This window comes from Amblyomma mixtum, chromosome 5, assembly GCF_055824585.1.
Source record: "Amblyomma mixtum isolate Tamu chromosome 5, ASM5582458v1, whole genome shotgun sequence".
In the NCBI taxonomy this organism is placed as follows: Eukaryota; Metazoa; Arthropoda; class Arachnida; order Ixodida; family Ixodidae; genus Amblyomma; species Amblyomma mixtum.
The window spans coordinates 61,838,377-61,862,709 of NC_143016.1; the positions used below are offsets into that span (position 1 = coordinate 61,838,377).

The window sequence follows — 24,333 nt, forward strand, 5'->3', positions numbered from 1 at the left end:
ATATAAAATAAAAAATCACAGGAACCGCAACAATAGTCAAATAAGAGAAGACAAAAAAAAAAAAGAAGGCGAGAAAGAAAGAGAGCAATGGTTGCCGAGTCGATAGCGTATATGGGCGTCGCCGTACAAACACCAGAGGGGCTGCTTGACGACCCGCACATTATGGCCCGACTGCCCGCGCACCTCGCTGTGTGATCAAACAGCGGAAGAAATACGCGGTCTCTTTTCAGGCTTTCAGCTGCGTCGGGCCGGTATGTTTGGTTTCGGGGGAGAAAAATGTAATGGCCGGCGACGAGAAGACGCGAAGAAAGAACAAAAATAAACGAAGTCAGAACGTATATAGAATGCAAGCAAGGGGAAAGAGGAGCAGATATTTAACACTGCGTGAAAACATGCAGGTCTTCCACCGCGTGGTGTGAAGGGCGGGCTATGGTTTGTTCCAACTTCAGCTGTTGTAGAAGCACCATGCTTGAGTGCAGGTTTTAGTTTTTTTTTTTTTTCAATTTTCTGGCGGGGCGAGGGCACTCTGGCATCGCGTGAGCATGTCATCACCTGTCGTTTACGAGTATCGACGTGGGTGCTCCGTCTATAATCTCGCACGTAGGTTAGGCTCGTCTAAGGACAATTCAACACCGCATAACCCTGTGGTGTTTTTTTTTTTTTTAGTCGATACTCTTTCTTATGCTCTTATTCATAAGTGATCGTGTGCCTTGACAATATTCTAATGCTCCCACCGAATAACAAAAACTTTCTACATAGTGATTTTCGTTTACTGGACAATGGTCTTTACATTCAAGGGCAATCCGTACCTCTGTGCCAACTCCTGGCTAACCCGACTTTTCCTGTCTGTCCTGTGAGTTTCTGCTCTCTGTCCTTTGTGTGTATTTTAACGCTAGTAATATGTCGCAGTCTGTGGATTCCCTCAATTGTGTCGTACCTGCCCACTTTTCTTTTTGTCCTTCATGCACCTCATAGTCTGCGTATTCAGCAAGCCATTCTTCGACAGTTCGAGGCCTCCAGCTTTCACGCTTGCAGCGCCATTTTTTGCGTTACGAATTTCATTCACTGTGTCTGAGCCGACCCAGACGGAGCGACACATAGCGCAGTGCGGTGCCGAAGTGGCCCACGCCGCGCGCTCAGCGAGCGCTGCTGCGTCGATCGGTCGCCTGTGTCTGCACCTCGTAGCACTAACGGCGGCGCGTGCCACCGCCGCAGCGCGAGCGCTGTTTTTCTCCTCCTTTCTTGCTGCTTCTCCTTCTTATATTTGCTCCCTCTCCTGAAAAACCCAATGGCATTGTGTGGCGGCGCCTTCAATCCCGCCCTTTCAGCCACTCGACATGATTGGCCCCGCCGACCCGGTGACGTCAGAGGCGACCGGCTCCCGACGGCTGAACAGGCCAATAACAAAGCGACGCTCCAAGAGAATCAATCTGCGCGCGCGGCGCCGCGGCTGAGGGGGAGAGAGCGGCGCGAATCTCGCCGGATTCCGCGTTTGTTTTCGCCTCTGACGGCGAGGCAGCGTGTTTTTTTACTCCCTTTTCTCTCCTCTTGCGCGGGGATCCCTGGCTGCCGCTGCCTCGGTGGCCGCAGCAGCAGCCGGCGTCGGCGGCGCCGGTGGTGGCAGTGGCACGAGCGCTGCGCGCGTCGGGGGGTTGCCTCTTCCTCTTTCCCCCACGTTTTCTTCTCCCCTGCCCGAGTGGCTGTGAACTGACGCCGCGATGTTGACTAGTCGCACACGTCGTCCGCCGGCTCCGCTCCGCGGGCGCTCTACCCACGCCGGTCGCGTGCCCCTTCTGTTCTTGACTCGGTGAGCGTACTCACTCGCGCTCGTGCGCAGCTGTGGTGATCGCAGCAACCACCGTCGTCTTTCGATTGTTCGCTCCGAGACTCGAGAGGCAACCGGCGGCGCTCTAGTCCAGCTCTGGCATGAGCGACACCTTCAGCTGCTCGTTGGCGACGACAGTGACTCAGCCGCGGTTCAACGCCCCCGCGGCCGCCTGACGCCGCGGCCTCGACCCGAGGACTACGAGGCTGGGGCGCCGCGTGGACCGAGCGCCTCCTCTTGCGTGGTGTGTGCTGTTCTTGGTTCTCTAGTGCGCGGATCCCGCGTGGCGGGAGCCCCCGGTGCAAGGCGTCAAGATTGCGTCCTACCCCGCTTCCGTTGTGTCAGCCGCGTTCCCGTTCGCGGGCTTCGACTACCGCTTCCCGTACGGAGCACTGCCTCCGGCCGCGGCGCCCCGGGACTCCGGCGTGCCGCATGGCCTGCCCCTGTCCCTCCTGGACAGGGGCCCCATCGGTGAGCTGACACGTTCGTCCATCCCGCCCACCTCAAACGGAGGCCCGTCGTCGCTCCGTCCGCCTCTGTCGTCGGCGCCTCCTTCTTCTTCGTCCTCTTCTTCGTCCGCGGACTCGCACGTCAAGCGTCCCATGAACGCCTTCATGGTGTGGTCTCGTGCCCAGCGGCGCAAGATAGCGCTGGAGAACCCCAAGATGCACAACTCAGAGATCTCCAAGCGGCTGGGCACTGAGTGGAAGCACCTGTCCGAGTCCGACAAGCGGCCCTTCATCGAGGAGGCCAAGCGACTCAGGGCGCTGCACATGAAGGAGCACCCGGACTACAAGTACAAGCCGCGCCGCAAGCCCAAGAGCATGCTCAAGAAGGACGCGCACCACCACCGGTTTCCTTTCGCCCTCCCCTACATCCCGGGCCCGGGCGACTACCTGGGCCTGGGCCTGCCGCGCTCCCTGTTCTCGCCGCACCCGCGGATCGCCATTCCGTTTCCCCAGCACCCGGCAGTCTCCTCGCTGCAGCCGTCGCCGTCTCCGCCATCGCAGGCGCGCTCCTCTTCGCCGAGGTCGTGCCATGCGGAAGAGAACAACAACCGGCCGCCTTCGTGCGAAGACGTCATCGGCTCCGGAGGCCGCAAGCTGAGTTCTCCGTCCCCGCTGCTGGCCGCCTCCTCGTCGTCTCCTCCGGCCTCGTCAGCGTCCACGACCCCGACGTCTGACCCCGCGGCGCCCCCCGCGTTCAAGGCGTTTCTGCCGCCCTCGTACGCGTCGCCGTACGGCCCGACGTCGTCTTCGGCCGCCGCCGCCGCAGCAGCATCATTCTACTCTGCAGCTGGACTGTCGTACCTGATGCCGTGCGGTTGCGGCTCACCGTACGCCGGAGGCGCGGCGGACCCCAACTGTCGGCAACACCTGGGGCCTCCGCCGGTGCCGTCGGTGCCCGTTTCGTCGTCATCGTCGTCGTCGTTCTTCGCGCTCAGCCCGTTCCTAAAGTCCGTGGAGTCCAGCCTGCCTCCGGGCTATGCGGGCCACGTGGCTGCGGCGGCCGCAGCCGCGGCGGCAGCGGGCTCCCTGCTCGATGACCCGCAGTCCCTGTCCACGGTACCTTCGGCGGCTGCACACCTGCTTGGCCTCTACTCGTCCCTGGCCAGGCCCAAGCCTCACGACGCCCGGCTCGAGGTAAGGGCTCCTGCCCTTGCACTCACGTGATCTCAGCATTGTCGTATCGGACGCACTATTCCGTCCCAGTGTAATCCTCCTCCCACCACCCCCCACAAGGCCCATGCTGGCCGTCACTTGGCATCTTCAGGGTGTCACTAAACGCCATTCCCTCACTGCCCATATATACCTATATCAAGACTCCTACTCCCTCAGTGAGGAAGAACTTAGAAATACCTGTTTTTACTGACGGGTCTGTGACAGCTTCAACTAGACAGGTCACCGCAGCGTGTCTTATCCTTGAACTCAACTTCTCACGCACCTGCCGGTTGGATCCCGCATCATATTAAACCACCGCAGAGCTGGCTGCCCTACGCCTAACAGCAGACATTCTCCAGTCCTTCCAGACGCCACTTCCTATCGCAATCCTTGCAGATTCTAAGCCGGCTCTCTTAAGCCTTAGTCACCCTAGAAATCATCTTCATACAGCAATCGCTCTCGAATGCAGAGTATACTTTTCTTCGATGACAATGATACACAGTTGTCTTTTCATTGGATCCCCGCACACGTCGGTGTACACGGAATTCACGAGGCTGACGCCTTGGCCAAAGAGGCCCATAGTTCCAACCCCTCTGTTTCCCATGGAAATCGATCATGTCCTACCACCCAGCTAGAATATCTTGGGGATCGTTATTCAAGACCCTCTCCTCAAAATAGACGCGAATGCTCGCTACTCCCAAGAAGTTCGCAATGGCTGGTGCTGGGCTGGATTCAGAAGATTCTGCCTGTATATACCCCTAACCGCACAACTTGCGGGGACAGAGAACCTCTAGGCCACCTACTTGTCACTTGTCCCACTTATAACGACCAGAGACCCACTTTCGTTAAGGGTTTTCATGATGACCTAGGACTCACTGCCGTCATAGTGTCACAACTCCTTCATCCTGTTAAGTCTCAGCTAACGGCCCTACCGCGCCTAGAAGCGCATTTGGACGCTATGGGTTTGTCCTGTGCTCCCTAATAATCTGTGTCATGCTACTATCCTTGCCTTCAATGCTCTTAGCCAGCCTTACTGACCCCCTACCTTCCCAATTCCTAAACCACACCACCTTTTACCTATGCCCTATATCAAGTGATGCCGAGAAGTGTTACCCAGTGGGGGCAGCAGAATCTAGCATCCGTAGTCCCATCCTGAAACAAAACAAAAACTAATAACAATAATAGCCTTCGTAGTTACTTTCAACGTCGATGGTAAAGTGAAGAGAAACGCCGTGCTGGAGGCGTCATTTCTCTGACTGATAACCTTTGTATTCGTTCAATAGCGGATGTCGAAGAAGGACGATTAGGGTAGTATCAAGAAAGCAATGTGTATTAAACCGAAGCATGCACTCTTTTGCGCATCAAACTTTAACCCTTCGAATTTCTGCAATGGGCTATGTATCAACTATTCTTTAGGGTGATCGTTCAATAAATGCAGATTAAGCAACTAGTTACACAGCGATGTCATGTCACTGGCACTGTTATTAATGTAAACTTCATCACCAGCGGGGTTGTGATCGACTGCATGCACAAAAAACAAAGGCCTTTTCCACGGCTTTCAAAAACAACTCCACCCGCGCCACTTTTCATGTGGAAATACATCTAAATGAATGAATCCGTTCATTTATTCATTCAACTGGCACATTGCATGTTCGTGCTTCGCTTCATATTTAGCTTTTCATACAAGCTCAATACTGCGATTACTGGAGCGTGAGAGCAGATGATGTAGAAAACATACACCACACCACAACGGGCCACCGAGAGCGGGCTGTGAAAACTTCAACAGGAAAGGCCCAGGGGGCGACACGTATATCTATGAAGAGATATATATATATATATATAATATGTACAGTCTTGGTCAAAAGTCTTAAGACCAAAGGCTTTTCGCTTCAGCCCCATAATAGAGCCATTACGGCACTATTAAAGACCGAAGGACCTTGAAATGAAAGCAGAAGGTTTTTTCTGGATGTACAGAAGCTTCCTGCTTGACTTGTGTTTTGAATGATCAGCTACACGGAGCATTCTAGGAACATTCACTTCGCTGCAGCTGAACGCTGTGCCCTTAAGACTTTTGTCCAGTACTGTACATCTATATCTACTATATATACAAATAAATAAGTTGACCTCGGTGCAACATCCTTGACCAAGAGCAAGGTTTGAAGGGGCATTTTCAAGACAAGAGTTTGTTTGTGAAACGGTTTGGAACTCCTGAGAGAGCGTTACCAATTTGAATCGGTCCAAAATGAACAGCAGCAGCTGCTGCATCGACTAACCCTTCTCGAATTACAAGTGCGTTATACCACTGTGTGTTCATATCTGACTTCGCAAGTACGGCCACGTTGCCTCGAAACTAACAATTGTTCCCTGCCTCAGGATTCAAATCCACACAGAAGCTGACTCTATATGTGGTTTGGAAAGTGTGTAACTATATAATTATAAGAGTGTGTGTGAATCTTTATTATGCCTATTTAGAGGACTGGGTCTACTCTTGTCGCAATTTCTATTTGCTTCTTCTTTCCCCTTAACCCCTGTCGTGGGGTGAGTGAGTGAGAAACATTTATTAAAGTGGGGGGGGGGGGGGGGGGGGGTACATGTTACAGGACTGGGAGTGCATGGCTGTCGTCGCATTCTCTCTCTTCATTAAGCTAGCTTACTCCAAAAGTAAAATCGAATTGAAGCAAAAAAGGCAGCGGTTCGATCCATAGTATAGTGAGTGTCCGAAAGCGGCTGTCGTTGATGTGGCTTTTCTTTTATGTGTGGATATGTATTCTGCTGCGTCACAGCCCGTCAGCAGAGCAGCTGAAGACGGCCTCGAAATGTGGGCTCGTGAAGGTTGGACCAGTTTCAGCTGGTGGCGCTGTGGTCGTTGGCTGATCGTAGGATGGTTGGACGCCCACAACCCCCGGTAGGGGAATAAGAGTATAACAAGCGGGCCAAACGACGTACTGACTGAGCAAGCATTCTAAATACGAAACTACACAGCGTGTGCGCGGTTTCCTGCAAGTCGTTCTGGCATCTATCTGGCCATAACTTTGCAATCTCACGGTCACGTGAATTTTTTTCTTCTTCTTTTTTTGAGTCAGACCTTGCTTAATTAATACATTTCGACTTCATGAGAGTTTCTTGGGGGAAGAGAGAGAGTTATCTGAATAAATGAGTCGTGATTTTAAAATAGTAGAGGCGTCAGATCTATAGGTTGCATCTTTCTTTTCACTTTGAACGCGGCGCCGTGCTGCAGTAATCCTCGAACGTGTTTTAATATCTACCAGTGCACTTTAGATGTCTTAATATCTTGAAAATTCCCCGACATAGTTTCGGTTTGTCCCGCTGCGATCCTGAGTCTTGGTAATATGTCACTACTATAGGGGACACAACAATGCCTCCTTTTTTTTTATCACGACCAGAGCAGCCTTCGTACGTGAAACACTCCGCTGTCGGGAGTCAGATATTTAGCTATATACCATGCCAGTCAGATGTGCACAGCTGACGCAAATTCGGAAAGCTTTCTGCGTTGTATTCATGCCACTCGCGATAGAATTTCAAAATTGACCTGGCTCGTTTTCATACTTGCTCTAAATAAAAACGAAACGGGTTTTAAGCGTTGCTTGTCGTGCCTGTACGCCTCATTGTACACGCGTAAAGTATTCGGCGTGCTTTTTTCTGGCCTTAAAATTGGCTGTATTTGCTCTTTAAAACAAAAAAAAAAAAGAAAGAGAAAGAGGCAAGTAAACGTACTCTATAGCAAATTGGCGGAGTCACTTCGCGTTCAATATCTGGGGCACAAATCCGAAATTAATGCGGCCGTCTATCATTTCTTTACATTTGTCTATAAAAGGCCACCGCAAGACATAATCATGTGTTCGCGATATTTTATATGTGCACAAATACTTGCGTGCGATATATATGTGCATTTTAACATATATATACACTCACAATGTCCGCTGTCGTTCGCCCACCTGTTCGTCATGTCGCGTCGGCATTCGCCAGCACTTTAATACTTTGTGTGCCAAGAAATATGTGCTTTATTTTTCTTTTACGCGTCTAAGCTTTAAAGTTTGCTCATGCAGCAGCAGCAAAAGACGGAATACAGAGCACAGCGGGGAGGGCTGTTGCAGAAAGGGAAAGCTTAGGGGACAGCGTCGTGGATGGTGCCGATTGTATAAGAAGTGCAGCTATAGTGCGATTCTTCATGCCAACAAAAAGACACGGCACCAAAGTCCTTTCTATTAAGTAAAATTCCCCACTCACTTTAATTAAGAAGACGCTTGCTAAAGTATAAAAATAGCTTCTCAGCTTCTATAATAATTTGAAGTTATTCTCCTTCTGACGATTTAAATGTTGTCATGGTTCGGACGCAGCAGTTGCTGCAGCGTTCACATAGACTGGCTGTCGTCGGTTACTGTAAAAGCCCGGTTCACTGTAAAGAAAAGCGATCTAATCGCGCTTCCTCGGTTATAAAACCCGGTTTACAGCAAAAAGAAAAGCAATCTAATCCCCCATAAAGAGGAGTGCATCAGTGCTCGTCAGTGGCTCCTTCTGATGTTCCTTTTGCCCCAACCTAACCCAATCCCTAATTTAGTTTATCCGGAGAAGTTCCCTGCTCAGTATAACCTTGGCCTCGCGCTCAGGGCCCCCATGTTTCGGTGTACCTGCCTCCATGTGACATCCACGTCATCTATAAAACTGTAGAGAAATGCGAGAGTACAACGCGTAAGCGTATACAGCTGGACCTCGTTATAACGAAGTTGAGGGGGTTCGGCGATTACTTCGTTATAGCCCATGTTTAAAGAGCTTCCAAAGAGGAATGGTCGTTTCTTCTTTATATCCGTGATTTCATTATAAATCGGAGGTTTTACTGTAATATTAGCCTCATATACAAAGAGAGGAAAATGTTATTCGCTGCACATAACAGCAGTCTTGCTGCCGTTAAGAAAGCAAGACGTCGAGGAACCAAAAATAACTTATCTGGAAAACACCTAGAATGATTGCTTAGCTGCCATTCCACTAGAGCATCGAGAAAATGCCAATCAAAATGCACATCAGGCAGGAGGCGCAAACTTCTCGCTATACCGCTGTCGGCACAGAGCATACGTCCAAAGCACCGTGTCCGGAATAACGTGATGTAAGAAACATACATACATACATACATACATACATACATACATACATACATACATACATACATACATACATACATACACACATACATACATACATACATACATACATACATACATACATACATACATACATACATACATACATACATACATACATACATACATACATACATACATACATACATACATACATACATACATACATACATACATACATACATACATACATACATACACATACATGCATGCATATTTTATTTTTCCAGAAATTGGACAGTCTCCTGAGCTAGAAGCTATGGGCTTGACTACAGGCCCAGGAGACCCAATACATGGTAATAGCTTGTGCTTACAAAAAATAGATAAATAAACATTCACCCAAAAAGTTCGCAAACGAAACTGCTCTATATTACTTCCATAGCATACACACGGCATTTAGCATACATGATGCATATCACAAAAAGAGATCTCGCACAAAGCAAAACAGCAATAAAAAGTAATAACATCAATGTGCAATTCAATATGAAATATCGCTAGCAGAACAAAAATAGCAGTAGATATCATATATTAGCAAAATATTAATGCAGCTGCTTGACACCGAATTCATGAATACTAGAATAGAACAGTATTTGTTGAGCGCTACAGGAAGGTTATGGGTCATGGACTGATGTAGAAAGCGCAAAGCGATATTACCTCTTCAACCTCAAATTTGCCGGAGATGTTGTCCGTTCAAGTAACGCAGCGTGTGAATCACTGCTAATTGTTTAGGAACTGTAGAAACGTAAACTGCAGTGGTGCAGGCTAAAACTATTGTTTGTAAAACTACAGTGATTTGGAACAGTTTGGCATATGAGAAAAGATTACAGACAGGTAAAAATATGCGTGAAATATGTGCACCAAGTAATCGCGGTTGATGCGGACTAAGAGAAAAAAACATAAGCCGTCCATTAAGAATGAGGTGGAGGGGGGAGAGATTGCCTGTCCCATGCAAATGATAAACATGCATTAGATTATACCAATGTGTCTTTAAAAGAAAGCATAGAATCGATGCATTTTAGTACTCAGTTATGAAGCCGGAGCTTACAGGCCAACAGTACGTCTAGAAATGAGGCTAAATGCAGGATAGCGAGAGATTGAAAGGAAATTGATAGACACAGCATTAACATAACGAAAGCAGCATAAGTTCGACAGCAAATACGCGTTTACGACATTCTAGAACCAATTAAAAAGCGGCAATAGAGGTCGGCCGGATGTGTATCAACAGGTGGTCTCTTACAGAGACGAAGTAGATAGAAAAAAGAAATTGGTATCGAGGGTGGTCGAAAACCAGGTGGCGTAACGACGAGCTGAAGAAATTTGATGGAATAACGTAGGCTGGTGAAAACCATGAATAACTTGCATGTTGCTCGGAGAGGCCTTTGTTCATGAAAGGAGTAAAGCGGGCTAATGATGATGATGACTACGGCGACGATGAAAGCATCATTAATAGCTGACTTATTTTAAGTTGCTGCCGAAAAGTGATGGGAGAAAATTGAGGAAAAAGAAATACTTAAACAATTGGGCTGGATCGAAAATTCCTCTATGCGTCTAATTTATGCAGAAGACTAAAAAAAATATAAACGTTGATGGAAGAGCTGCGACATAGGAAACGATCACGACAAGGGGTGAATAATGAGTGCACAGTATTATAGGAGACGTAAATGGTAAACGACAGAACAAATTACATCGCCAGAAAAATAATTCGTTCGGGTAGGTTTCCAACGCGAAACAGACCCTCTTGTTTGAGAATGTATTGGTTATTCAGATGATTTAATTTGTAAAAGTTAGAAATAATTTACACTTTGCTGGGCTACTTCGGTTGCCTGTGAGCTGAAGGTCGCATGGGTGATACTTAAATTAATCTCTGACATAAGTGGTTGCTGCATCTTTTACGCCAGGGATCAGGCCTGGAGTGCGGCATGATCCTTGTGGCCAGAGCAGAAAAGACATCCTCTCACCAAAACAGGATTGGTTCACTCTGGTGTAGTACTTGTACGCCAACTCCTATATGAACACACCTAAGGCTTAAATGACGATAAGCTAGAGAAGAAGGAATATTAGAGTGGAGAAACACCAAGAGCAGCGCCCAGCTACAGCAGTTCCCATTTGTATGCTAGCCTGGGGCCCCTTTGATTATTAACTGCATGTAGCATCTGGTGCAGACAAACAGGGCCAGTATTATATAAGGAAGAAAACGTTTCTATCTCGCTTATGCCGGTCCTGTAAGTTATCGTGTCCTAAGAGGAAAGCTCTTTAGCATTTTTTGTAGCTCACACTCCCATATGTTATTGGCATGTTTTGTGGCAATCGATTGTAATCAGAAACCAATACTTTCTCGGAAACTTCCCTTACTGAATACTTTCCTGCAATGCGTTATTTGAGGTGGTGGTGGTGTTGTAAAACATGTATTTTTATTATTTAAAAAGGAGGTATCGCTTGGACAGGCCCTGAAGGGCCCGGCTCTCACAATGACTAGGAGGAATCCCTATAGTCCGGATCCCCTGTGGCCTCCGCAGCGGCCCGGGCTCTTGTCACCAGGGCTCGTTGGTCCTGGAGAGTTGAGCAGCCGAGCAGGGCGGCCTCCCAGTCCTCTCGGGTGGGGTTGGAGTGGGGTGGGAAAGCAGTATTGGCAGGGAATGCCCACACCGTGTGATGCGTGTCCACAAACACTTCCCCACAGTGTGGACACTCGCCCGAAAAGGCCGAATTGAAATGTTTAAGCACTGCCGGGCACAGTGCCTCGTTGGTGTAGAGGCGAAGAAGCCAGCGTTCCTCTGCATTATTGAGGCCTTTACAGGGGGGTGGGTATCGATCGGCAGTGAGAAGTTTGATACAGGAGAGAGATCTCCCAAAAAGTAATAGCCGGAATGAAATCAGGAGCAGGATTAGGCAGCGGGAGAAGCGATGTCCGGTGGTTAAGCGCTCTGGCGGTAGCGTCCGCTACCTTATTTCCCTCTATCCCCGCATGTGCTGGGGCCCAGATGATGAGGCGCCGGGTTGGGAATCCCCGCTACTCACATATATGTAAAATTTTGAAGGCACGATCTCGAGTTTGTCCCTGTTCAAAAATGCGGCAAGCTCCCTTTGAGTGGGTGATAATGACTCGGGACGCTGGATCCGCGGCTGCAAGAGCGATAGCCACTTCCTCCGCGAATGTAATGTTGGGGGCACTGAAGGTGAGGCCCTGAACTGGGTTGTTTTCGTGGACAGCTGCTGCCGTGTACCAACCCCCATGGTGTGGGCCGACCGCGTCCGTGTAAAATACCCCTGGTCGAGCACCACACTGTTCGGAAATGGTCTATGCTCGCGTGAGGCGGCGGCGGCCATCATGGGCATCCTTTGTCATGTTATTAGGCAGAGGGTGAACCTGCAGGGCGAAGCGCCAGGCCTTGAGCAGGGATACCCGCCTCTCTTGTTAGGTTGTGTAAGTGATGTGGAGGTGGGTCTCAGCGCCTCCTATGATTGCGTGGCAGACGTGGATGTTCATTATATTCACTTCGTTCCACTTTGTACTGGGTACATATGCGATATCGTAGGTATGAAAAAAAAAGAATAATTTGGGATTAAAATGCCCCACAATTCTCTCACAGACGGGCAACAACTCGTTTATTCACTTTAAACTCAATGCACAACGTTTAACTGAGCAGTAAATTCTACAAGTCTAGAAGCACGCCATATTATACGCAATAAAGATGAAGTCTCACGGCCATTTTCTCTACCACTTTTCGAGCGTCGTTTCTAATAAAATCATGCCTCGGCAAGAACTGTTATATTACCCGAGCGGGTTTGACATTTTAACGAGATACCGTTAAGGGCCCTACTGAGCGGAAAACTCGGCGTCGTGTCGTGACTTCGTCGATGCGAAGTCATTAAGCAGGCGGCCAACCTGCATGCCACCTTGGCCACGTGAAATGGTGACGTCATCACAACCTGTCCACTCTGGCGGGTGGGGCCCTTTTTTTGAAGTTAGCGCAAAAACGGACAAGGGATAGAAAGAAAGGACACACAAGACATTCGCAAGTGCTACTACCAACTGATTATTCATGCGGTTGCACAAGGCGTATAAAAAAAGCACATTCAGCGGTATACACGTCAACAGATGTGTCACTCACACAACGCTCGGACACAACGCTCGGATGTAATAAGCCTCGATAAGGAGCCTAGCCTTATCATTCCCGCTCGGGCCAAGAATCATGGTCCTCTCATTTCTTGCCCTACACTTGCTGTCACACGTAGCAAGGTGCCGCACGAGGTTCGCATTTGTGTCCTTATTTTGTAGGGTATTAGCGTGCTCTCGTAGCCGGTCATTAATGCAGCGGCTAGTTTGGCCAACGTATGAAGCCTCACAAGAGGGGGGGATGCGGTAAACCACACCTGTGGCACATTTTACATCAGCGTTCCCATGCTACCTGCTCACGGGATTGTGATCAAAGTGCCCACAGTGGCATGCGGCGGTTGCAATACTGATTGATCGCGAGAGGCTGTTCGGGAAGAGCAAGCTGGGTTGCACAAGCCCCACCGGTGGCAGTGTTTGAAGCCCACCTGCCTGGGCGGTGGCGCATCATTTCCCGGCCGCGGCGGTTGAATTTCTTTGGAGGAGAAATTCGAGGCCCGTGTACTGTGCGATGTCAGTGCACGTTAAAGAACCCCAGGTGGTCGAAATTTCCGGAGTCCTCCACTACGGCGTCTCTCATAGCCTGAGTCGCTTTGGGACGTTAAACCCCATAAACCAAACCAAACCATCATTTACACCTTCACCACTGCGCCATGGGAGTGGTATATGAGAACTCCTTGTGATCTGTGAATGTAAAGTTGAGAGTGACCATTTCTGCATATATGAGCATTAACCCATTTTAAGGTAGAGCTTAAGTGTCCCCTCCCGTTTTTTTTTTTTGAAAGCTGTGACATGTTTTCAGCGGCTTTTTACATGTACAGTACGGTCCACTGTTAAAGGGAACATGCGATCGCGTGGCCTCCGCGCTTCGCGCAGCGCTGCCGCGGAGAACTTGTGGGAATTGTTGGCACAAAACGCATGCGCAGTAAGCATGACGGCTGGTCGTTCCGCGCATGCGCCTGATGTCGCCTATTCTCATCTAGGCGGCAGGACTTCGTGAAGCGCGGAGTGCACGCGATCGCATGTTCTCTTTAACAATGGACCATACTGTACATCGCGACGCCAAGTCCAGCTCTCATTTGTCGCTCTTCCTTTCTTACTGTGTCAGATGACGAGGTTTTCTTCTTCATTTATCAATGAAACAATTCTCATCTGACATACGTGACAAAAATTACTGTTAAAGGGTAATTAGATTAAATCACTGTTAAAATAATCGCTATCACTAAGAATGAAGAACCAGATGCTCTTCAGAGGAGGCCTTTAAGCTAGTGCCGTCGACCGATTTGAATGATGGTGCGGTCAGCCCAGTTAAGTCGGGGTTAGACACCCTGCATCCACCACCAGCTAGCAAGTACAAAGGAATTGACCACAATATCACGAGAATCGACTGAGGCCATTGGCTGGAGAGCCGCTTTCGAGGCACATTTGCGACTTCGTTCTTGAGTTGTATCCGATTTGGGTTGTATCCGACTATTTTTAGTGACAGTAATTTCTTCAGTATATAATTGCTTTTGCGATTCGTAGACTACAATATTAAATTACTATTGCGATTCGTAGACTACAATATTAAATTACAAGGCCGGAAAAGTAATTCATCGCCTTAAAATAACAGGTTGTTTTTGGCAACTGTTCACAGAGAACAGTCGCCTAAATTATTTCAGCATTACATTAGCGTCAAAATTACTGCTGTATTAAATTACTGCAATTTTATTAGAGTAATTCACTTACTGCCATGCCTATCATCGTTGGTCAACCCGACTTGCTCGTTGTTTGGCGTGTCTGTAGTTTCGCTTTTCTTTGCACGGCACTTCTCATTGTGCTGTATTTGATGATTTTAACTACAGTGCAGCCGGAAGAGATGTGGGCACGCTGGGTAGCGATGGAGCTACGGCTACTTCATGCAATGGAGGCGTGGGCAGAGTTGATCCTGAAAGAACATTGAACCTGCAGGGGTGAAAGAGAAAAGGGAGAGGAGTGGGCGAAGCCGAAAGGCAGTGACGAAAAAAGAAGAAAAATGCACAAATGGTATGCCGAAATTTGCGAGCACTGGCTGCGGGAATAATTTTCTTGGATCATGGGGCATCTAAATGGTAGAGAGGCTCATGTATACACGGTTACTGTAAAAATAACGAGAAGAATGGGAGAAAGGGAATGCCTGCATGCAGATTAGTTTAATACATATTCATAGGCGCGCACAGCCCTTTGCAAAGTTCCTAGGCCACCGGTTTCACCTCTGCGATAGTCAAGCAACCCTGGCACTTCGAAGGTCGGCATGGGTGAGGAAGAAACTTCTCGTTATCTTCCAGAGCTCTGCAGAGCAGGGCTACTGTGAGGCTCAGCAGGGTGAGTGTAGAAATTTCAGAAGGGCAGTGAATATAAGCCCGAAGACTTGTTGGCACGTATTTTAACTCCACGTCAAGGGCTACGGTGGCCATCTACGTCAGAACGAGGATCGGGAACATGACGAACGGAACGTCTATATCGCAGAACCACAATAAGTGCAGCTGGTCTAACAGACCTCGTTTCAATGAGGCGCCAGTGAGAGTAAGACATCAATGAATCAGTAAAGATGAAGCAACGACAACTATGCCGGATAAAACTCAAGGACGAAGCGGCAGACGCCCTTCAAAGAAGGCCCTCCAGCCAATGGCGGCGACCTATTCTCATGACGCCGCGGTTATTCCGATTAAGCTGCGGTTATTCTCCTTTCATCTACCGCCCCCTGCGATTTAACGCTAGCCGGTCCAAAGGAATCGCTGGAGGCGGAGATGGGGAGGATCGGTCGACGCCATCGGCTGGAGTGGCTCCTTTGAGGGCCATTTGCCGCTTTGATTTTGAGTTGTTCCTTGTTGAGTTGCAAAGATTGGAGGGGAATGTGCTTGGGCAAACGAAGGGTGCAGGCTTTTGAAGTTGGCATAGGCGTACGTGAGCGTTCGCATGTACGGAATAAAATGCTGTACCTGTGAGGTTCTACCTTTAGCATCGAATTTCCTTGAATTACAGTCAAAAATCATTATTTTGTCGTTACTACCATTGCTACTGTACTGCGCCAAAGAGGAGGGTAAAGGTCGAAAATGTTTTTTTTTTACATGAAATATTTCTAGCACCTATAGTCGGCAGTCTGGATCGAACATCGTGCCGAATTCGCTGCTACTTCGAACCAACGCCGACTCAAACTGAGAAGTTCCGCAGCCAGGTGCCTTAGACCACCTGGCCATCGCCGCAACGTCAAGCTATAGTGCGTTGCAACTGTTGTTTGTAGCACTAGCACCGCTACACCCTGTAGCGACTAATTTGTTGCACTTACAACAGACGGCACCACTTTAAGTGCGTGGCAGTTAGTGCAAGAAGCACAGGTGGTGTAGCCTACCACAATGACACAAAGGGGTATGGCATAGATGGCGGTCATCGTCACTGTCATCATGAGCTATATGCGGCTGCAGCAGCCGTGCATCGGATTCAGATGAATCGAGTGCTGCACTCCATCTCACAAGTCGTTTGCAGCGCTATGAAGGCGGCGGCGATCTGAGCCAACCAAAACTGAGTGCGCTGCGAAACGTATTCCTCCGTTCTCCTCACCCCCGCGACTGGTGGCTCCATCCCTGGGAGAGAATGAGCACCAGTGCTGCCCTGCTTGGCGCAGGAGACTGCCGGTTCGGCGGACGCCTTGTTTACGAATGGCGGCGCGCCACTTCTCAGCAAGCTTCCGCAGTGCTGTGTTCGTGCGGAATTCTCTGATAATTTAACCAGTGAATGAAACGTTCGCTTACTTTCAAAACACCATCCTTAACTACCTTTTCAATGGCTGCAATAATTATTTGTAAAACATTCACAACACTGCTGATATATTTGAGGGACTATTTATTGTCTTTCTTGTCCCTGACTGAGCGAGAGAGCTATACATTTCCCAGTGCTGCACACAACCTGCGAGATGCGTCGCCTATGTAGCGAACGCTACGTGGCTTTGGCGCCAGAGCAGGAAAGGACTGTGTCGACAGTGGCAGCTTCGTGCGGCCGCACAAGAATGTGAGAAGGCGCCCGTGGCGGCAGAGCGTGTCGTTAAGCTCGCAGGAAAGCAGAGGTTCTTTGCAGAGTGTCAAGCAGCGAGGGGCACTGACCGGGCCCGCCCGCTTTGAGTAAGGAGAGCGGCTGAAAGCGCCAAAACTTCCCGTGTCGTCTCTGCGCTGAGTGCAAGATGGATTCATGTGAGCGCTAATGAAATCAACCCTGTCTTGCGATTTCGTCGACGCACTGCTGGTAAATCTTGGCGTGCAGATGGCTTTATGCCGCTGGCTTCGAAGAGTTATGGAGATAAGGAATACAACTTGTCAAAGCCGGATGTAAACAATGAAGGTCGAAGCTTTTTGCCTTTTGGAGAGAAGACGGGCAGGTCCCACCAAAACCAATACAGAAAATTCTTAGGTTGCCGGAATTATATTTTAGGCGTACCAGTTCATTCTAAATCAACTGAGCACTCGGAATTAAGAGCATAGAAAACACTTTCACGCTTTTATCAAGAAACTTGAAACGGCTTCCCGTGAAAGGTCCTTGTTGGCGTTCGTGAACCTGGGAAAGCTCTTAGAACGATATAAATGAAATGAAATGTAAGCGCACACGAAAAACGCACACAAGAGGAGATACACACAGGACCGGCGCTAATCCTGTGCGCCGGTCCTGTGTGTATCTCCTCTTGTGTGCGTTTTTCGTGTGCGCTTACATTTCATTTCATTTATAGCTATGCACCATCTAGCCCAAACAGAAGTTTTGTTAAAATAGAACGAGAGAAGTGACATGAACGTGTTGAAGCTTTTAGATGCGCTCACGTCACTTTCCAAAATGAAGTAAAACAGGCCGTTTACTGAAGAACTTCACTTGGACGCATTTGTTTCCAAAGCCACCAGAGCACTTCAAGTTCTGCAACTGTATCCTTCAAAGTCAAGTGAACGGACAGATGCGTCTATAAAGTATTAACGTTATGTAAAAAAAAGGACCATTGTCATCCTGTAATGCACAAAAGCGATCAATGGGCATTGTTGTGCCGCCCATAGAGCAGAAGGTCGTTTCTGGAAGATGCTGAGTTCAATAATTTTGCAGCAGCCAGAACATTAGTCTTCGTCTTTTTTTCGTTTTTTTTTTTTGTTTTCGTCGACCTATCGTGAGTCCAACTCAACAGTGAAGCTTCAGGATTGCTGGTTATCGGCCGTGATTGAAACGCTTGGCGATGAACTAATTAATTATGAACTAATTTAATTTTATACATCCTCTTATTTTAATTATTTTATCGTCGATATCTGGTGTCTTCAACTTCTTTGTGTTTTTCGCGCTGTAAGGTATAATAGGTCTTGCATATGTCTCCTGATGCATGCTTTGTTGAGGACCTTTGTAATTTTCTTCTTGTCTTTAAACACGATGGCCATTTCAAAAGGGGCGTTTTCTATAAGTTTCCTTGGAAACTATATGCGCACATGTACATGAAAATGGTAAGGGAATACAACTATCTAGCGCTATGGCGCTGACCGCCGCTCCGGGCTAAAATGAAATAGCTAGATAACGAATGCGGTGGAGTGCATTTGACGACTATTACCGTGTCATCAGCAGCATCTTACTAGTACCTATCGAAAGGAAAGTATGCATATAGCCGTTGACTCTTACCAGCACTCAACTCAATGACAGAAGCTTGGAGGGTAACGAACATACTTAAAATGAATTCAAGAATAGCTCAGCGAGCTATGGAAAGGAAATTTATAGGTGCAATATAGACAGAGAGCATAGATTATATTGGCTAACACGATAGTTAGTGATATCGCAGCTGAAATTAGGGGAAGAAATTTGTATTAAGAAATGCGATGCCATTTAATGATAATCGATGATCCCTTAGGGTAACGCAGTGGATTTCAAGAGGACAAAACCAGGGCATGTCAGAGTGTCCCAGAGGGAGTAGGGCAGATGAGATCAGGCATACGATAAACTAAATGTGCTCATGCGATTTTCACTCTAACTCCCACTAAATGCTTGTGTTAAACGTACGTAAAGAGCTCATACGCTATAATAAAAGTCTCTATTGACTTCTAGCGGGCGGCTAGCGATGCGTAAAAAGTATTCAATCACCCTTTGCCAAAGGGCGGAGCGACAATGTAGGCTCTCTATGCGGAGCTGTTCTTGTATCTGTAGTTCGCTCTGGTTGCCAGCTAGGTATTTTCGCTGACGGTGACCGAAGAAGCGCGTGTCGAAGACAAATCGGCAACGCCACGCGCGACACTTACCCGCCGGGCACCTTGGCAAGTTGTTTCGAAAGGCCACTCGATACAGTGCGGTGCAAGGGTTTTGCGCTGATGCAGTTGAATCGGTTGAAATGCCGCGCCTTTTTCGGCTCCGTGCGCGCTTGCGGTGGAGGCGTCAAAGTTGATGGAATGCGGTAATTCCAGAGAGGAAAGATTGCTAGTTAGTAATACGGGGAGGGAGGCAATTATTCGGCAGGAAAATATGACAGGTTAGAGGGTTAGAATTTTTTTCGGTGTTCGAAAGTGAACTCTCGGACTATACTGTCGGGCTGCCTCGTAGGCATCTAGAAGAATATGTTTCCGCGAACACGTCTGTATACCAAATAGCAGCGGTTAACCTGGGTGACAGCTCCAGCTGCGTGTTCGTGTGCCAGTGCCGGTATTTGATTGAGTGTGCGTGTATTAAAGGAAAAGAAACGTGTCTGTCTGAATTACAACCGCCAAGGTCTCCGAAACAAGTGCGTCCCAGATTGTGGAGTATATCTAAGGTGCAACTGTTCGTCCTAAGCGAGCAATGCAGGGGAGCAACCGTCAAAAACGAACAGCCAAGAAACGCAGCGAAGCAATATCTCCCGGATAAATCTAAGTAAAATAGGTCGTTCGTTAAAACTAAAAGGTGCCTTTAAGTTGGGGACCAGTTTCACAAAGTTAACTGGCGAGAATGCTCTAATAACGGGATGGGAGCTATCACGGAAAAGGAAGAAACGGGTAACTAACTATCTTACATAGATGTGCACTAAACCCAGTTCGCGTACAGAAACAGACCTGAAAAGGTTATCGCGGCGCATCGGCTCGAATCTGGAGGTTCATATCGTAAACGTCGAAAACGGTTTACATGGTTTTTATATGGCTGCATATGGATGATGATGTGACGGGGCCTAATCAATTCAAGGCAGGCGATCAGAATGTCTGTCGAAACATTTTAGCTGCAGCTTACGACATCTTCAAAGCTGAACCTCTATGGGCTGCGAAAATGAAGTGCAGCATCGTGTGTATCACATAATGTTGTCTTTACATTCGTGATTTTTGACCCGTAAGTTTTATAATACATAGCAGATAATTCTAGCCCACTATATGCATCTGTAAGTGAAAGCTATAGTTTTTACTAAATATACAAATTAATAATGAGATGAGGTACATAAATTTGTCCATTAATGAGAAACGCAAAAGAAGACACGTGGTGATGTCACTTTTAAAGGAACTCTATTCGGGCGCCGAAAAATTTGAAAAATCAAACACTGAGCTCATGTTCACGTCTAAACACCCGTAAGCTGGGTTGCAGGGAAGGCAGAATCAAATCAGTTCAAGGATAATAGCAGCAATGTCTCAAGCTAAATTTCTTTATTGAGTCCACTTCTTTGACACAATAAACAGGCATCACTATATGCACAATAGCCAAAGACCAGTCGTGGATTCAAGACATAGCAGAGAAACTATTGGTCATAAATGTTTTCCTACTGAACAGTATCGAAATATTATACAGCATATAGATTCTACGAAAACTCTAGAGGTACTGTTAATACAAATTGCACGAGCACACAAGGGCAAATAACAACAATAGGCAAATATAAATGGGGATTAGCATCATTATAATAAACAAAAAACCAATGTCTCCGAAGCGGTAATTCATATATTTCAGTAATAAACCTGTAGCATGCCATCGTGGCCGGCAGGAGAGGACGAGGACTGTCCCAGTACGCCTGCCAAGCACGCGCAGACTGGATTTTCATGGCTGCTTAACTGCAAGGCCGGCGCAGCGCTGTTCCGTCCCAGCCTGGCTGAGCGCGTCCAGCCGAATATATTTGTGGAGACCCGACGATGACTGGTGCCTACGATTCGTCTCCGCAAATTTGGTGACCCGGACGTGATTCGAACACGCAACCTTCTGATACGCAATAAAAATACGCAATAAATACGCAATAAATACGCAATAGAAAGGATTTCAATAAGAAAGAAGCATCAAGAAATAGGCTGTGTGCTTCAGGTAATTATTTCCCACAGGAAAAAAAAGTCCAATGAAATGGAAGGATTAGAAGTTGGTAGAGCAGCACGAGAGATATATTATTCCACATAATTTCGAAAAAAGATACTTTTCCGCATTTCTAATTTAATCGCTAGAAGGAGGGCGGCCGGAGATGATGATGCTTGAGCCTTTTATAATCGATTACTTTCAGCAAATAACAATGCTCCTGTTGCAAAGCAGTACTATAGAACCTCTTGGTAGTGAAGTCCGGACCCCAAGAAAACTACACGTCCATTAACAAGCATATTATCGTTTCCAATTCGAGGATGCCATTTTGGTCACGAGAACAAGCTATTCAAATATCTGATGCTCGAGTTGTCCGTCTTCGCCTGTCCTGCGTTAAGTACGGCCCTAATTCGGACTGAAACTTGTTCAGCTTTATTCGCCAGCACCACGGGTTTCACACTTCTATTACTGTAGATTTCTTACTTAATGCATTGTGGAAAGAAAACATCATTACATATTTCGACATCTTTAGAATGTCAGACGTCGGCGTTTCGCCTGCCACATTATACAAGTTCTTCAAGGCTCGCTGAGCATTAATATATCAGAAACTGATCCGAGTCCCTGTACCTTAAAGTTATATCGACAGCGTCAGCCTCGCAGGCAGCGGTGCTTTCAGCTGCGAGAAGGCAACCTTTGAAAAGACACGAAGCAATGGTTCGATGAATAGTGGGATGACGCCTCTACCTCATGGATGGCTTTCAATAGAAAGTCGACAGCTGCAAGCTTTGGGGGGTTCAAATGCTTTCTGATCTAATTGTATTGAATAATAGATTACTTTTTGTTACATTTGTTTCATCACTATATCTGCTTTCACTATTACGGGGAGGAATACATACGCCTCTATGGGAACTGGATCGGTATCTATATTTTCTTCACTACAGGCCGGTTTATTCACTATATTCGGGTTCAGTAAAACAAGGCTCTACTGTACACGCTGGAGGAAGCAGAGTCTGGGAGTTTTCATTTGTTTTTAGGCTGCTAGGGAACTGAGGGAAATTTAAGCCGTTGTTTATTGTCCCAGAAAGCTCACAGGCCAGCGCAAGGCTATAAGAAATAAAAATTTTAAACAAGATATTTTATGACGATCGTGTTCTAGCATGGCATTCTCGGTCAGTTAAGTTAATCATCTGCCCTCTCTGCGTGCATGTTTTGTTGAGCACTATACAGAAACACATGTACCTTCATCAAAGCGAGGACTTGCCTTTGAAATAAGGCCAGCAGGACAGTGTGCACACATGTCGCTGGTTTCTCACAAATTGTTTACCAGATCCCAGTGCTATATTTATGAGCAAGGGGACCGTATACGGCATACGCTAGCTCCACGGCCTCTGCATTGTTTGCAAGGCCCTCCTTACTTTACCGTTAGATGCAACCAGAATTTCTAAATCCTCAGCACCACTATTCCTGATATTAGTGTGATATATATATATATATATATATATATATATATATATATATATATATATATATATATATATATATATACACACACACACACACACACACACACACACACCAACGGCAGCACCTGCCATGGAAGGGCACTGGCGCATCGCTTAACCGCTACACCCCTGCGCCAGGAGCGGTAGCAAGACTCCTGGGGAACTATAAATGTAGAGGAAGACCAACTCCGCATATATGGACATAAACCAATTGTCGATATCCGAAAAACTGCCATCTGTGCACACCGGATCTGAACACCGGAACCGAAGGGAAAACCGAACTGCTAGCGCACCTAATTCGCATTTTGCCTTCTGCGCGAATCGACCATCATGTTTTCTTTGTCACGACTTACAGTGGCGCTCAGTGTACGAGTTACAACTCACAAGATGGCATGGGAGTTTTCTTCACGAAGCAGCGAGAGCCTGGTCGTCGCAAGAGCTTATCCATCTAGCTGTCAGCAGAAAAGGCAGTGCTCCCTGCAGCATGCACCATGGTGCATTCCATTCCTATAAATCGCAAGCCTTGCTGTAGGGTCGTCACCGAAGCGTTCTATGTCATAGCGGCTTTACATCTGTTTGCTGCACATGCCTAATATCCTCTATGCTCCTTTCAAGCCTTCTCTGTGTCTTGTGCGTACTCCATCGTCATTATGCGTGCCTCACAGTGCCACTAGCTTTCCACTTATTTACTGATCGGCAAATGTGCGCTGAACGGTGAACGATCCCGTAATCAATTGAGACGAGTATTGATGTGCGCCGCTACACAGAATCACTTCATTCATTGTTTCGAGTGATCGTGCGAAGCTGTTTCCGGTTTTTTGCGTTGCACACTCTCTAGAAACGTCTTCGCATCCTCAGCACCTCGCCATTATATATGTTCACTTTTTGTCGTGTCCGGTCGCTGTGTTGAATGCAGCGAAAGACGCACACGGTACTTTAAGACTTCGTTTATTTAAAGCTGATGAGGGTGCGACCAGCGTCGACCGAGGCAGGAGCCGAACTGGCCGCCCGAAGAAAGGAGGGAGTGGAGAAGCGTCCACGGCAGGGAGTGGCTTCCCAGAACAGGAGGAGGGTGCGGGGGCGCACCGTGGGGGGGCATCCGGCGACAGCGTGCGACGAGGGGCAAGCGGTCGTTAGGAGGAGGATGCGAGTGGTCGTTAGGAGGAGGATGCGAACTGTCGTTAGGAGGAGGACGCGGGGGCGCACACACACAAAAGCAATAAGGGGACACAACACTTCCTTCCCCCTTAGAAAGTTGCCTGGTATCGTGCAGGGGGTCGGCGCTCACGCGTGGAGGCGCGCTGGCTTTGTGCGCTCGGGGGAGAAACACTTGTAGGCTGGCTGTTGTTCGCTGTGTCTCCTAGGTCTGTCCTGGGCGAAGTCTCTTCTTCCGGGAAGAGATGCCAGGCTATGTGGGAAAATGGTGCACGTGTTCTCTCCGCTGGCGGACAGCTCTCAGACGGCGTCGTAAATCTACGCAGCTGGTTGAGATGTCGGCGTGCTACTGTGCCATGTATGTTGACGAGCCAAGAGCGCAGGCCTATGCGTCTGACAATTGTAGCTTCCTCCCAGCGTGGCTTTTTCAGAAACTGTCGGGCGAGGACGCGCTGCCCCTCATTAAGCGTGCCGCAGCGCGGAATTGCTTTTTTTTTTCGGAACGTCTCTGCCTTTGGCTCGGGGAGGATGGCTGTGAGCTGGGTTCGCATTTCACGCTCGAACATCATTTTCGAGGGGGTCTCGCCTGTTGTGCTCTGAACCGTCGTGTGCTGCTTGAAGAGAAAGCGCGCAAGGCGGCGCTGCAGCGAGCCTGTCTGATCTCTTTCAA

At 47.9% G+C, this 24,333-nt stretch overlaps 1 protein-coding gene across 1 annotated transcript in view; it reads left to right on the forward strand.

The window, feature by feature from the left end:
• Positions 1 to 2,099: 2,099 nt before the first annotated feature.
• Positions 2,100 to 24,333, forward strand: part of LOC149342414 (uncharacterized) — a 54,291-nt gene continuing 32,057 nt past the window's right edge. Inside the window, exon 1 of the mRNA XM_089544698.1 lies at positions 2,100 to 3,468. Coding sequence (XP_089400824.1) covers positions 2,428 to 3,468 — 1,041 coding nt within the window. The 5' untranslated portion in view covers positions 2,100 to 2,427. The remainder of the gene's footprint in view (positions 3,469 to 24,333) is intronic.